General features: G+C 41.1%; 1 protein-coding gene across 2 annotated transcripts; it reads right to left on the bottom strand.

Annotated features, from left to right (window-relative positions):
* Positions 1–2,141: 2,141 nt before the first annotated feature.
* On the bottom strand, positions 2,142–11,691 carry LOC133914937 (ABC transporter G family member 48). Of its 2 annotated transcripts, XM_062357895.1 has the most exons (21): positions 11,252–11,691; positions 10,984–11,104; positions 9,006–9,085; positions 8,460–8,544; positions 8,065–8,355; positions 7,899–7,989; positions 7,662–7,780; positions 6,880–7,625; positions 6,640–6,800; positions 6,344–6,447; positions 6,054–6,219; positions 5,859–5,948; positions 5,542–5,657; positions 5,080–5,412; positions 4,689–4,979; positions 4,497–4,580; positions 4,175–4,308; positions 3,508–3,735; positions 3,230–3,401; positions 2,714–2,968; positions 2,142–2,628 (listed from the first exon to the last, which is right to left on the bottom strand). In XM_062357895.1, exons 1-21 carry the CDS (start codon positions 11,626–11,628, stop codon positions 2,359–2,361), a joined length of 4,314 nt encoding a protein of 1,437 aa, XP_062213879.1. In that variant the 5' UTR covers positions 11,629–11,691; the 3' UTR covers positions 2,142–2,358. The 2 variants fall into 2 exon arrangements, with proteins under 2 accessions (XP_062213879.1, XP_062213878.1); XM_062357894.1 differs by having other exon boundaries at positions 6,880–7,780.
* Between the last annotated feature and the right edge of the window lie 2,941 nt (positions 11,692–14,632).

Here is a 14,632-nt window from a genome sequence, read left to right as displayed (position 1 = left end):
TTATAAGAGACCATTTATGATAATATCGTAAATGGATTTTTATAAATATTGTATGTGTCTGTATGATAGTAACAGACGGATTTGTAAAAATCGTCTGTGAGTTTAGGCACATTCAGACGGCAGTCTTATTGCAGACATGTCTGCCTTAGTAATTGGCTGATAGTATTTTATCAGTAGCAGGTTTAAAAAATCGTCTGTAATACTTTGTCTATTTTCACTGATCCTGTGATAGTGAATTACGGAGTACCTATATTGTGTAAAAGGTCTTTGCATTAAAGGACAGGGTGGTACAATCCACCAACGCCCTCGGCCTTATTTAATTTAATATTTTTTAAGAGAACGCTAGCAACTATACCATTGCCAAAGCAAAGCCTTCCGTTCCATATCAATGAGACATTGGGACTCCAAGAAAGAACCAGAGAAGCCTTCATGAAAGTTCGATGAAAATTCAATCCCTGGTCACAGGATGAAAAAAGACGGGGAAGTAACAAGTGCTAAAGTAGTAACTCAGGCACCGCAAGTACTATGTTTTTAAATGGAGCATGTGGAGTGCTATAGAGGTAATTTTGCCAATTATATACTTGTCTAGTTTTTTAAGTTATTCACGAACTTCTTAATTAAACAAAATGATCTAGTCTTTCACAAGACCAAAATTACAGACCTTACCGATAATCTCTACGACAATGTTGTGGAATTGAATCTAAGGGCAGATCTAGTAGGAGGGCAAGTGAGATGGTCTATGCCCCCACCCTCACCCCATCCTAGTGTGTACCTGCTTTCACTCACCTATTTTACAGCATGCATATTAACAAATCGAACTACTTTTTGAGGGTCTTAGGTTTAGAATCAGCCAAGTCATAATAACAAAAAATCTAGATGATTTCATAAGCTTTCTAGATTGTATTTGTATGTGATTTTTGGTTGAGTAAATCTAGAGATAAGGAGTTTCAAATTCATTGAATAATATGTCATTGGCAGATTAGGTTATCTTGATTTTGAGTAGTTTTGGGGGGTTTTAGAGCCTGAATCACTTCCGGTTGTAGTTGAAGATATTGTAGACCGTTTAATTATCTTCCTAATTAAGTGGTACTCACACATCTTTTTAGCCTAAGTAATTTGAGAGATATGGAGCTCTAAAGTCTGCTGTCAGCATTAAAACTTTTTTTTTTTGGTCTCAGTTTAAGCATGCTAGTTGTTTGAATCAAATTAGGGCATGAACAGAGAAGTTGTAGTTCTTTTTGTGTATATGGTGGAAATATATTTATTTACTCCATAGCTTATGTAGAAAAATGGATACAAAATTATTAAATAACATTGATGTAGTGAACCAATGGTAATTGGCACTGTTTTGAGAGAATTGAGGCGTTTGAGCATAGGAAATGTTATGTTTATACTTACTTGATAATGTGGTTTTAAATATACCTTAACTGCTATAAAACTTGTCAAGATACCAACGAGCGTTTTCAGCTATGAAACTTGTCAAGACACATTTTCGAAATAAAATGAGAGATGATTTTCGTCGGCATTACACATATTGAGAAGGAACTAGCTGCAAGGGTCAACACCGAAGAGATCATCAACTTGCTCGATGAGCTTGGTAGTCATAGAGCTAAATTTAAACTCATAGAGATGTAGCTTTCTTTTGTATTATCAAACAATGATGCTATATGACATCAATGCTATATTTGAGACTTAATATATTGCTATATTATATCTCTTGTGTGATTGTTCTTTTCTTTGCCCCCTCCCCCCCACCCATCTCCAAATCCTCGTTTGTGCCCCTGATCGAATCTTGCAGAAAGAGAGTGGGAAAATCAAAGAAAGAGGGTTACGAAGTGTGACATAAAATAGGATACACGGAGTTTAAAAAGAAGCAGTCCTAGTGGGCCAGCGTATTTAGGACTATTAATACGTTGTTGTATCGATATGTATATTGTATGGATACAGATATTTTCTCTTTCTAATCACATAATTATGAGTACTTATATTGTGTAAAAGATTTTTGCATTAAAGGACAGAGTGGTACAACCCGCCAACGCCCTCGGCCTTATTTAATTTAACATATTTTAAGAGAACGCTGGTAACTATAGCATTGCCAAAAATCTTTTGTTCCAAGCAAATCCTTCCATATCAATGAGACATTGAGACTCCAAGAAAGAACCGGAGAAGAAATCACAGAAATATATTGAACTGACACATAGGCCTTCCATATCAATGACTGCTTACTTTTTTAGCTCCTAAACCCCAAAACTGTTTCGTGATGATATCAACTTACAGTAGCTTTTGCTGCAGCACTGCACTGGCTTAAACTAAAAAGAAAAGGATAGACAAAACAAGTGATTTCTACGGAGTGCGGAGCTAACGTTTCTGGAAGTTGAAGAAGTTGATGGAATAACCAAATACGAAGAAGAATACTATGATGTAGGCGAAATGGACGAGCACAACATAGCCGAGGAAGTCATGCCGGATGCCGAGATTATCCTTCAAGAACTGCTTCACCAGCACAGAGCTCCCGCCGGGAACTGAAAGTGAGCCGCCATTCTCGCCAAATTGTGACGCGACAACACCATAGATTGTCCACGAGACTGGGTTAGCCCAGTAGTACCACCTCCACCAAATCGGTATTGCCTGCAACAATGGCGGAAGTCAAAGATCAATTTGGAACCCAACCGCTACGAGCTAGCTAGCTTGGACAAGTGGATCGCTTGCTCACCGGTCTAACGACGAGGAATCCAGCAAACAGGTTCCAAAGAGGCAGTGCAAACGAGATGAGAATGTTTGCGAGCAATGCAGAGGGAGTGCATGCTACCAGCATCATACCGAACAATGTGAAGTAGTTGAAGCTCGCAATGATGAAGAACAGGAAATAGAAGAATTTATCAGCTTTCCAATCGTATCCAATCATGGCATAGATGAGGACTGTGTACAGAATCCCCTGTAGGACGTTGTAGATGACCTCCACACATGTCTGCCAACATCAAGCATCGCATAATCTTATGAATGGTTGGATTTAGTGATAGCTCACCAACAAGATGCTCATATTCAAAATGCTGTACCATCTATGTCAGAATGCTCATATTCATATACATTGACCCTTCATTATACTGGTTTTAGATATTACTGTTTCGATCTGATCATAGCACCCTCCAAGTTTGTGCTCTGTTCAGAAGCAGGGGCTCGAACATATTTCACTCAATGTGACTACTAAACTAGAAGATTACACGGTTACCTGAGCAAATGCGTAGGACAAAGGAGAGTACATCCCCGCTGCCTTTTCGCGATAGAAAACTGCTCGCTCAATAGACACAATAGGCTGAACTGTGATGCAATTGGAAGCCCCAAGGAAGAAGGTAGCGGCATATGTGGCTCCAAGTAGATTGTACAAATCTTGTTGCGAATCTCTGTGTGTATCACAAATCAAACACACTTAAAAGCATTAGTGTACCACCAATATAACATTCTTCCATCAACATTAGTTTCAATTACAACATCGGAATAGGATCGTACATGTTCTTTCCCTTTTGCCAAAATACTGTGCCAAATACAAGGCCAAAGAGCAATGTCATCAGATAGCGCATGGCATTGTAGGGTGGATTCTTCCAATAAGAACGGAATTGCTTCCAAAAGTTTGCAACACATTGGCCGTAGAAATTCTGCGTATATTTAGTAGGAAATGACAGATCCTGGTAGTCTGGTGGGGGAATACTTAACTCCTTAATAAGCTCTTGGTTTTTCCTGATCATAATTATGAAAGGATAAATTAGTGTTAATGATATAAAACTATACCCCTCTATTTCACAATATTTGTCTGAGCCCAACACTATTACAAACCAAAAAACCAGTAAATCTATGGAAAAGTTAGTGACAAATGACCAACATACCCCAATTAAATGGCATGCTATAACAATTTTAATCTCTTTCAATAATATAAAGTAGGGGCAGAGAGCCGAAATATTTCAATAACTATACTATCAACTCCTCAACAGGCAAACACTGTGAAGCCACGCTTCCCAAGAAAATAGACAAATATTATGAAATTGAGGGAGTAAATGACAACAACATCCACTTTTCACTCTCTGCTTTCAGTGATTGTTTTCCTAGTTAAAACAAGGATTGGTAAGTAGTTCAAGTTGGTGATAAACAAGGGTTGTGTTCAAAAAGTGACGCTAGTTACCTATAAAGCACAGAATTAGAATAAACTTCAGCAAAATTTATGTTCAGTCGAGCCTCAGATAGAGGGGAGCTAACTTCTAGCACCCATGTCGCAGGATTGTACCCTTCTGTGATCTTTGGAACACCTGGTATTGCCTGCAGGAAAATGAGATCCACACAAGTTAGTATGTATACTTTTGCTGCACCTGCATGGAGTTCAACCCCTATATGGTCTTTGCTATATTTTTCTAGCTCATTTATTTAATTTGTGAGCAAGTTACGTGTTCAACTTGAAGTAAAATCTTTGTTACCCAAACTGAAACACATAAAGAAAGAGATCTGACCTCAAAATATTCGACTAATTTGTGAGAGTGACGACCAAGTTCACCAGCATAAATAACTTGCCCTCCCCGTTTCAAAAGTAGAAGCTGGAAAAGAAACCAGTTGTGAATATATCATATTGGTAAAATTAAAAACGTTAAAATAGTTTTGCGTGTGCACGCAGGCACGACCCCACACACAGGGAGAGAGAGAACCTCATCAAAAGACTCAAATATATCAATGCTGGGCTGGTGGATTGTGCAAACCACAGTACGCCCAGTATTAACTGTATTTCTCACTGTACGCATGACGATTGCTGCAGCTCGAGCGTCAAGACCAGAAGTTGGCTCGTCCATGAAGATGATTGAAGGGTTCGCTACCAACTCCACGGCAATTGTCAGCCTTTTTCTTTGTTCAGTTGATAACCCATTAACTCCAGGGAGACCCACCAGAGCATCGCGCAACACATTAAGCTCTACAAGGGCCATCACTTCCTCCACAAACATCTAAGGGGTGAAGTTGATCAAAAACAATTGCTGTTTGGAGTTTCAAATATATAGAACACAACATCTTTAGTTCAGTGAGAAGTTTGGCTTCAGTAAATACCTTTCTCATAATGTCGTCAACATCTGAAGAAAGACGCAGCCAAGCGGAGTAGATAATGGATTCATATACAGTAACATTTGGAGAATGGATATCCGTCTGTTCACAATAGCCGCTAATCCGGGCAAAAGTTTCTTGCTTTTTGGGGTAACCGGAGAGGGTGATGTCTCCTTCAATAGCTCCACTAGTTTTCCTTCCTGCTAGGACATCCATTAAAGTGGTCTTTCCAGCTCCACTCACACCAACTAATGCCGTCAGAACACCTGGCCTGAAAGCACCACTGATATCAGAGAGCAGCTGTAAACGGCTTTCTGTGAATCCTTGCTCCTTCATTTCCTGATATAGATATACAAGATGAGATTGTTTCAATTGATTTCTGCATATAATTATTTTCTTTCATAAATCTGAGGAATTTGTGTCCTAGCACGATATGCGTGATCGAGGAACTGAGGAAGGTAGGCTTACCACAGGCATGTCCACATAATAGTTTACATGGTTGAAACAAAGTGAAAGAGGCTGGAAAGGCAAAGTAACGCGTGACTGAGCTAGTCTGTTTGTTGCACCATTAGTACCTGGAGAAACTGCACATGCAGATAGATATACATTAAGTACTAGTGCTTAGAAATATAATATGAATGCATGGGAATCAACAGGCATCGATCAATAGCTTGTAAATTAGTACAGGAAAATCTAATCAATAGAGTAAGACTAGACTGAAGAATATTATGGAGGATGCAGTAGAACAAGGAAGATCACAATAATAGAGATTGAAGATGACATACCAGACGCACTGACTGCTGCATCACTGCATTCAGTTTGGGATATTTCGTCTTCATTTCTCTCTTTCACTAGAGTGTTGGAGCCACTACTGGCTGGAAGAAACAAAACATACCAAGTAGGCAAGTATATATAAGATCCCCACTCACTAAGGCGTCAAAAGAATAATCACAATGAGAACAAAAAATAATAGTGCTTACGACTCAAGTACGTAAGGGCCAAAAGGTAAAGGATGTTGAACAAAATAATGAATCCGATAAGGGCTCCGATGGAAAGCCAAAATCCCCACTCCCCAGTAAACAAGCCTTTGGATTTAAGAATAGCTTTGCCTACTGTTGGTGCATCAATAGTCGTGTCATTATTTGGCTGTAGTAAAAAGGCTCACATTAGATTAATCACAATCACCTTTACAAGATTAGATATATTGACTCCATCATCTGAGTTTAATAAAGAAGAAGAAAAATAGTGGGTTCGTAGGAAAAAAACTCACAATAGCCCATCTACTGGCAAGGAATTCGTTGATAGATATCGCATTTTGGCTATACATCATAGGAGATGCCCAGTAACCCCAGATCCACCATGGTTTGATGTCATCTGTCCTCATTGTAATCAGGGGTCAAAAGGTTAATTCCATCCATATGAGTTTTACTGATTATATTTCTCATGCCTATCTACAAGCTTTTGCTGATTATATTTCTCAAAAGCCCATCTACAAGCTTTTGCTGACTATATTTCTCATGCCTAGGGAAATATTAATTAATGAATTTTACATGACTGTATACTTACTTTTACGGATGACAAATCCTCCAAAGATGAAAACAATAAGCAGCACAAACATCCCAAAAGTATTGGCCACAACCATTGTTTTCAAAACAGCACCAAGAAAACGGAACAAAGCCATCGCCATTTGGTGTGTGGCGAAGAAAGCTATAAACTGACGAAAGAACCTATACATTACCAACAAAGAGATTATCTTATCGATATCAAAATCATGACAAGTTGGTAGAAAGATTATCTTATCGATACCTTCCTGCAGCAGGTGCAAAGCCCATCACATAGTACGTGAGAACAACCCATACTGCTGCTTCCACAAGCGAAACAGGAACTTTTAAGATTATGTTTGCCAGTCCAAAGGTCCATGCGGGGAAGAACAAGAAATCCCTATGTTTGTAGAACACAGGCAGCTTCTTTACGGTCAGTTGTAGCTCAGCAAACCCATTGAACATCACCGTGATTAAACTAAAAGTCAGAGCCCCAAAGAATTTGGTGCCATCAGAAATCTGTCCATGGGGCATCTTCGTTCTGAGGAACACAGTCATGGACATGAGTGCAAGGATGATCAACTGGGTGACCTTGAAAATGTAGATGAAGGAGTTGCGCTTCATCAGCAGCTGCTCTCTCGACATCACTGCCTTAAGTGACTCCCAGCTGGAGAGCCCATACTTTCTGGTAGTCAACGCGGCAGGATGGATTTTGGACTTTTCGAAAGGAATTTGCAGCTCCTTGAGCATCTGCTGGCCTACATGGAATGACCTGAAACGTTCTGCAAACTCCGGGACGGACACATAGCGATACTGCTCCTGATCAAGGTACCAGTACTGCTGCTGGTCTTTCTTGGAAGTGACCTCTTGAAGAAAGTCCGCGACACCTTTCCTTTCGGGGCACCGGAAACCAGCAGACTCGAAGAATTCCAAGATGTTCTCGCGTGGCCCATGGTAGACTATGTATCCTTCTGATAGCAGGATTATATCATCAAAAAGATTGTAGGTCTCTGGCGGTGGCTGGAGGAGGGAGATCATGACAGTCTCATTCATCACATGGACCAATTGCCTTATAAACTTTACAATCTGAAATGTGCTAGAGCTATCCAGACCAGTGGATATTTCGTCCATGAACAAAGCCCTTGCTGGTCCTGTTAACATCTCCCCTACATAAAAGGGAAAAAGGATAGACAAGTCCAGGGTTAATTTGTGTCGCAAATGAGTTGAGATTCCATCACAGTTCACAGTTGTATATATGTAAGCGTGCAAGCTTTGCATGCATACCAGTTGTCACACGTTTCTTTTGCCCACCAGAAATTCCTCTGATCATCTCATCACCAATAATAATATCGGCACAAATGTCCAGCCCAAGCACCTGATCGAGAGAGGCTTTGTTAATTTCTTTCTTGAGCCCTAGTGATTCCATGTAGCAGTAAAATCAGAATCTCACCTTGAGAGTGGCATCTGTTACAATATTAGTCTCATGTCCTTGTACTGCAGTAGCTTTCATGAAAGCATCAATCTCAGGATCTGGCTTAATGCCTGCGTCCCGCTCCCTTCTAGCGAGTTCTGCGAGCATCTCATATCTGGCACCAATGCCTAGGCACCGCCTGGAGAAATCCAACGTCTCTCTTACAGTCATCTCCGCATTGTGGACATCGTATTGACTAACGAACGCACTTGTCCTCTCAGGGTAGAACTCAGAAACTGGGTGGCCACAATATGTGATGCTGCCAGAGACCTGGTTTGCAATGAATGATTCGGCATATGACAAGAACGCATATATAATAAGCAAAACTGACAGGAAGCATGGCACAAGATGAGTGGATTAAAATCAAGTTAAACCTTGAGGTTTTTGTCAAGCTTCCCAGTGAGCGCTCGCATGAGTGTGCTCTTTCCTGAGGATGGAGGTCCAAGAAGAAGCGTCATCCTGAAAACAGCTACTTTAATAATTGCTCCGTTTATAAAAGTACAAACACCTAGTGTTACTGGAAAGCAAGAAAACTAACGACTGCAATTTCTTCTAGGATTAGGAAGATTGATTGTAGGTACGGCTAACTGATTTTGAAGCACACGAAAACACTAAGATAAATGTAGCAAATATTGACTATGTTATGTAAACTTAATTTGCACACTGTATATTTTCAAAAAGATAAAATAAAACTTTGCAATGTGTGTCGGTATCGCTATTGCTTTTTTTACTTTAGCAAAAAGGATAATGTAAATAATGTATTAAGAAAATCTACTAGCTAGCTAGACCAATTGCTTTCGGCTAGCCGAAGGAGAGGTCGAGAGGACAAAAAAAGCACGTCAGGTAGGTTAGATGACCACAATATGCTAGGGAACAGTTGGATTGGATGGAGAGGTGGTAATAAAGAAATGTATGCGTACCTGGATGGCTTGAGGATTCCACTGACATGCTTAAGTATGGTAATGGTCCTCTTGTTTGAACCAAACCGTCCAATGAGACCCTGCCATCAGTGAGTTGCTCTATTATATCACAGTACGTACGTGTAAGAATCATCAAATACAGCGACAAGGCATATTGATATTGGTAGGAGATCATATCGTTTCTAGAACATGCAATGGTCTAATATTCTGCCGGGAAAGGAAAAATATTTGTTAGTGTGCTAGTGGCAAGGCAAGCAGCTACTGGTAAGGACAGGAATATATTATAAATAAAAGGATGGACAGGGCCTGGGTGGATCGGAGTGGTGGATCCATGGGGTTTGCAGATTCAATCATCCATCTGGTTCCTCACGCTTGCGTTGTTTTGGCAGGGAGGGATCCATGAAGAATTTTGGCACAGATTGAATCTGCAAACCCCAAATTCAGCCGCCGATTCCAGCGACTCCATCATCGTCTTCTTCTTCTCCGCCGCCTCCATCATCATCATTTTCTTCTTCTCCACCGCCTCCATCGTCCTCTCTACATATCCCAGCGACCGGCGGCAGAATGTATGTCGTTAGACCATCTTTAATAGATACTTAAAAATTCATCATCTATAATACTATTACAGTATCTCCTAACACTATTACAATATTCCTTATTTTTTTCATCTCCAATAACTACCCTATTTCCTACCTTCTTTTACCCTTCTCCTCCCCTCGAGCCCACAGGCATACTCAGGAAACAGTGTTGAGGATTGCTACAGTAATCCATATATTTGCTTCTCCTACTTCTCTGTGCTGGTCTGGCCGTATCTCTGTTAGGATCGATGCCGCTTCTGTTGGAGATGAAAATATATACTATAGTAGTCCGCAAATCGCTGTAGTTCTAAATTTCTAGATTTTGCAGCTTCCGTTAGAGATGGCGTTAGAGATGGCCTTAGGCGGTAAAATTAAAGAATGGCATGTACTCAGCTAGCAAGCCGTACGTCATTTTACACTCGACTTCTCCATTGGCGGCAAGGCAACGAGATCAAACATGCATGCGCACAAGATCGAGTGCGTGCGTGCCCATGGATGGAGTTTCAATCTACATTTTGATTTTGGAGCTAGCATATATGCATGCCGTGCACGGCAGCTAGCTGCTAGTAATTTCGTCTTTTTGAATAAGAGGCATGCACGGCAGCTAGGCATGTGACTCTCTCTGGTCACAAACTGTACGCCACGTATTTACGACTAGGGTAAATATATATATATATATATTGTATGTATATTATTGTATCACCTTCGGTTATAATTAAAAAACATTAGAGTTACAATTTACAAGATAGAGAGTTATAACCAAACGTAAATAAAAAATAAGTTGCAATTGCGTTATGTATGAACGTAACTCCTAACGAATTCCTTGTTTGATGATGTACAACCTAAGAAATACGATTGCAATCATAGTACAATCTAAAACATAACTCGTTAGCTTCTCGTATTACAATTATGTATTTCTAAACACACGGTTATAACTGATTTACCTAGCGGATTGTAACTTATTTAAATTGTAACTGGAGAGTGAAGTGTGTGTGTATATATTATTATAACTAGAGTGACGCAACAGTAATTAGAGTTAAATCTAGATACATAATATATATATATAAACAAATAATATATGAGCTCCATCTCAGGCTCCATTAGGGAGATATATATATATATATGTATATATGTATATATATATATATGTGTGTATATATGTATATATACATATGTATATATGTATACATATATACATATATACATATACATATGTACATATGTACATATACATATATATATATACATATGTATATATATATGTATATGTATATGTATATGTATGTATGTATGAAGTATCTATAGCAAATCTATGCAATAAATTATAAGTTGACAAATTTAGAGAATTAGTTAGCTAGGTACGGAAACGGAAGGATAGATTGATTACAATACATGCGTACCTGGAGAAAATTGGTGGTGGCGTTCCAGAGCGTGGGGAGGGCGCGGCCGGCGGCGACAACGTCGGCCTCCACTTTCAGCTGCTCGTACCGAACCTCGATCGTCGGGAGCTCGATGCCCACCCTGATTTTATATATATATGCATGCATGCATCAATATAATTGATCGAGTTATATGTTTATTATTCACCGATCGTATATATCAGCGATATATATACATAGACGACGATATATATAGAGAGAGAGACATAGAGGAGGAGGAGTAGAGTACATGTCTACGCGGTCCCTGAGGCGGCGCAGGAAGCGCTCGCTGTCGTCCTGGAACAGTCGCTCCAGGAGGGCGCGGCCGCCGTCGCCGCCGGCCAGCTTCTGGATGTCGACGACCTCGACACCGTCGCCGCCGCCGTCGAGCTCCCTCCTGATGATGCCGCGGCGCATGCGGTCGTAGGTGGGCAGCTTCTCGAGCGCCGCCCAGCGCAGGTTCTCCTCCTCATCGCGGTGCTCCAGCTCCGCCTGCGCCCGCCCGAAGGGGTCCTCCGTCTCCATCTGCCGGAACGACTGCGAGATGGAGGAGCTCCAGCTCAGGCTCCGGCGGCTAGACGACGCCAGCGCCGCCGCATGCTGATGCTGATTCGACTCCGCCGCCATATATCGACTATCGATCAATGGATAGATGGATCGAGCTAGCAGCAGCTTGTTGACGACGATCGAGCTTGCATATTGGTAGCTAGCTAGCCATGTGTTGTATGTGCATATATATAGTGTGAGAGAGAAGAGAAATCAAAGTATAAATAAAAAGAAATCCGATAGACGACGTATGCATCCACGCACAGCAGCCTATACTAGCGAACCGGGATCCTCTGACTTAGAATCTGAAGTCACGGTCACTTCAAAATGCTGTGAGCGATCTCAATACTGCTGCACATCGAACTGACACCGCCGGTTACAAATCGGTATTCACTGTCGGATTTATGTTTGATAGTGAAAATCGAGCGCTATCATTACCGGTTATGAATCTGACAATAAAACCGTTTCAAAAAAAAAATAGGCCTAAACGTGTGTTTGAGCCGAAGCCGCTCGAGCCCACCGCCACACCACTCGCTGTCATGGAGCTTAGGTCGTCGTTGTGGATCTCGTCGAACACACCGCCCCACACGGACCCCTCGCCGTCACCGCCGACTGCGCTAGCTTAACGTCCCACACACGCATATCCAAATGTGACAGCACGAAAACCGACGCCACAGAACACACCACGCGCCTAGCTCGCCATCCGCTCCTGGCCTTAGCTCGACGACACACACGCACATCCAGATGCGGTGGCACGAAGGCCACCGCCACAGAACATGTCACGCCCCTAGCTTATCGTCTACTCCTGGGCCCAACTCGACAAAGTGCATATCTGCCCCTAGTGAGATCCATGGCTGGATCCCACCGTGGATCCTCGATGGATCTTGACGTGGATCTCGCGAGGGGAGAAGGAGGAGGCAGGAGAGGAGCTAGGTGGGGAGGAGGCCGGTGGGGGAGGTGATAAGATAGAGGTGCTCGCCATCGTAAAAAATCTCTGGAGCCAGATATGAGGGCGAGCTAAAACTAGAATCAATCAAAATTCAGGGTTTGAACAGACTATCAGTGTAGTTCGTGGCTAGAACCATTAATGCTAGTTGATATCAGTGTCGGTTCGTGTTACAAATTGATATTGATACCGACTATTAGTGTTTGTTCTTAACGGCTCCATCATGATTCAGACGTAAGAAATTAAGAACCAGATATGATACATTTTCACTGTCGGTTCTTACATAACTGGCAGTGATGAACCATAATCTATGACTAATTCTGTAGTAGTATAAATAAATAGATAAGTTGCAACGCTTGCTATCTATAATCGATTTTGTAGTTGTGTAAATAGATAGACGAGGTGCGAGCTCCAATATTTCTGTTAACAGTAAAATCATTACATATTATATAAATAGTAGAGTCCCTACAGTTGCCGTGACTTCACATTCCTGTAGCGCCTCTCACAACGCACTGTTCACCCCGGATCTCAACAGCTAGCATGTCAGCATGTGCGTCTTACTCCTAGCTACTTAAATTAATTAGGTAGCGGCCGGGCCACGGCGGTTCGTGTCCATCCATATTAATATTAAGTACTCCATATAACTAATACCAAATTAAAACGAAACAAATTAAGTGGCTATGCTGTGTGTGCTGCATGCCCGAATTAATGAAAAAGAAAATACTGGAGTACCCCTAAATATTAATTAGGAGGAGAGGAGAGGAGTATTAATTATTATATATATTACTACTAGTCAAACTTAACGGTACTAATAACTATTCCTTCGTTGACGGACGATCCATTAATTAGTTGATCAAATTATATTATATATTCCTCGATCGGTGGATCTTCCATTGCTTGCCGCTCGCTGCAAGTAACTAACCACCCCATTTTTCATTCCCTCATATGCATGGAGTAGTTCTCTTCTTCTTCTCACTAACTAATTTAAGCTACCTACATACGATTATTAAGCTGACCATAACTGATTAATTAATTTCCGCCATTTTCCATATTATGTGTTATTATCAAAACAATACAATCACAAGGCAAAGGAATATATGGTCTTTACCCAACTAGTATTAATTATTAAATCATGTCATGTACACGCAGACAGCTTCAATATGGGAGGAAGCAGGCTGCCCTCACCAAATATATATATATATATATATATATATATATATATATATATATATATATATATATATATATATATATATATATATATATATATATATAGATGTATTTATATATAACTAGCTATAAAATATCTTATTCTATGGCCGGACTCAACTCACACATCCGACCCAACCCGAATGACCCGACCCAACCCATCTGCTCAAATTGTGAGTTTTTTTTCCTATTTTGATCTCCAGTGGGTCCGCGTCATGGACAATGGCGCGGATATTGTAGCGCGAACATGGCCAACATCCGCGCCATTGTCCATGGCGCGGACCCTAACTGAACCCAGTTAGGAGCCGTGGGGTCCGCGCCATAGACAATAGCGCGGATAATGTAGCGCGAACACGGTCAACACCCGCGCCATTGTCTATGGCGCGGACCCCTGGCTTCACCTCCAGTACCGAGCCTTTGGGGTCCGCGCCATGGACAATGGTGCGGATATTGTAGCGCGAACACGGCTAACACCCGCGCCATTGTCCATGGCGCGGACCCCTCGCATCACCTCCAGTGCCGAGCCTTTGGGGTCCGCGCCATGGACAATAGCGCGGATATTGTAGCGCGAACACGGTCAACACCCGCGCCATTGTCCATCCTAGGTGTAGCATATTATTCTACACCTATTGAATAAAATTTCAGTACTTATAAAAAAATTCAGTAGTAAAATATGATTCAGTAGTTACTATTAAAGTTTTGTTCAGTAGATATAGAATAATATGTTATACCATAGATGTAAAATAGCATTACCATATGTATATATATATAAATATATACTAGGCTCGGGTTAATATTGACTGTGGAAATCAAATAACCAAAAACACTGCTACTCATCTGGAGTACTGTATGTTTCAATACTCAATCGGACACACACACATATATGTCACGGTATGCGTGTCATGGCAGATAGAAAATATATGCAGCAGC

This window comes from Phragmites australis, chromosome 4 (assembly GCF_958298935.1).
Source record: "Phragmites australis chromosome 4, lpPhrAust1.1, whole genome shotgun sequence".
Taxonomy (NCBI): Eukaryota; Viridiplantae; Streptophyta; class Magnoliopsida; order Poales; family Poaceae; genus Phragmites; species Phragmites australis.
This window is presented reverse-complemented; position numbering and strand designations above follow the sequence as displayed.

Excerpts from the sequence above, each read along its gene's own strand:
- LOC133914937 (XM_062357894.1), bottom strand. The coding sequence starts at position 11,628 with ATGGCGGCGGAGTCGAATCAGCATCAGCATGCGGCGGCGCTGGCGTCG. Across the intron at positions 7,781-7,898 it reads AAAGAAACGTGTGACAACTG|GGGAGATGTTAACAGGACCA; the intron begins GTATGCATGCAA and ends CCTTTTATGTAG. Across the intron at positions 6,220-6,343 it reads TTGCCAGTAGATGGGCTATT|CCAAATAATGACACGACTAT; the intron begins GTGAGTTTTTTT and ends TTTTTACTACAG.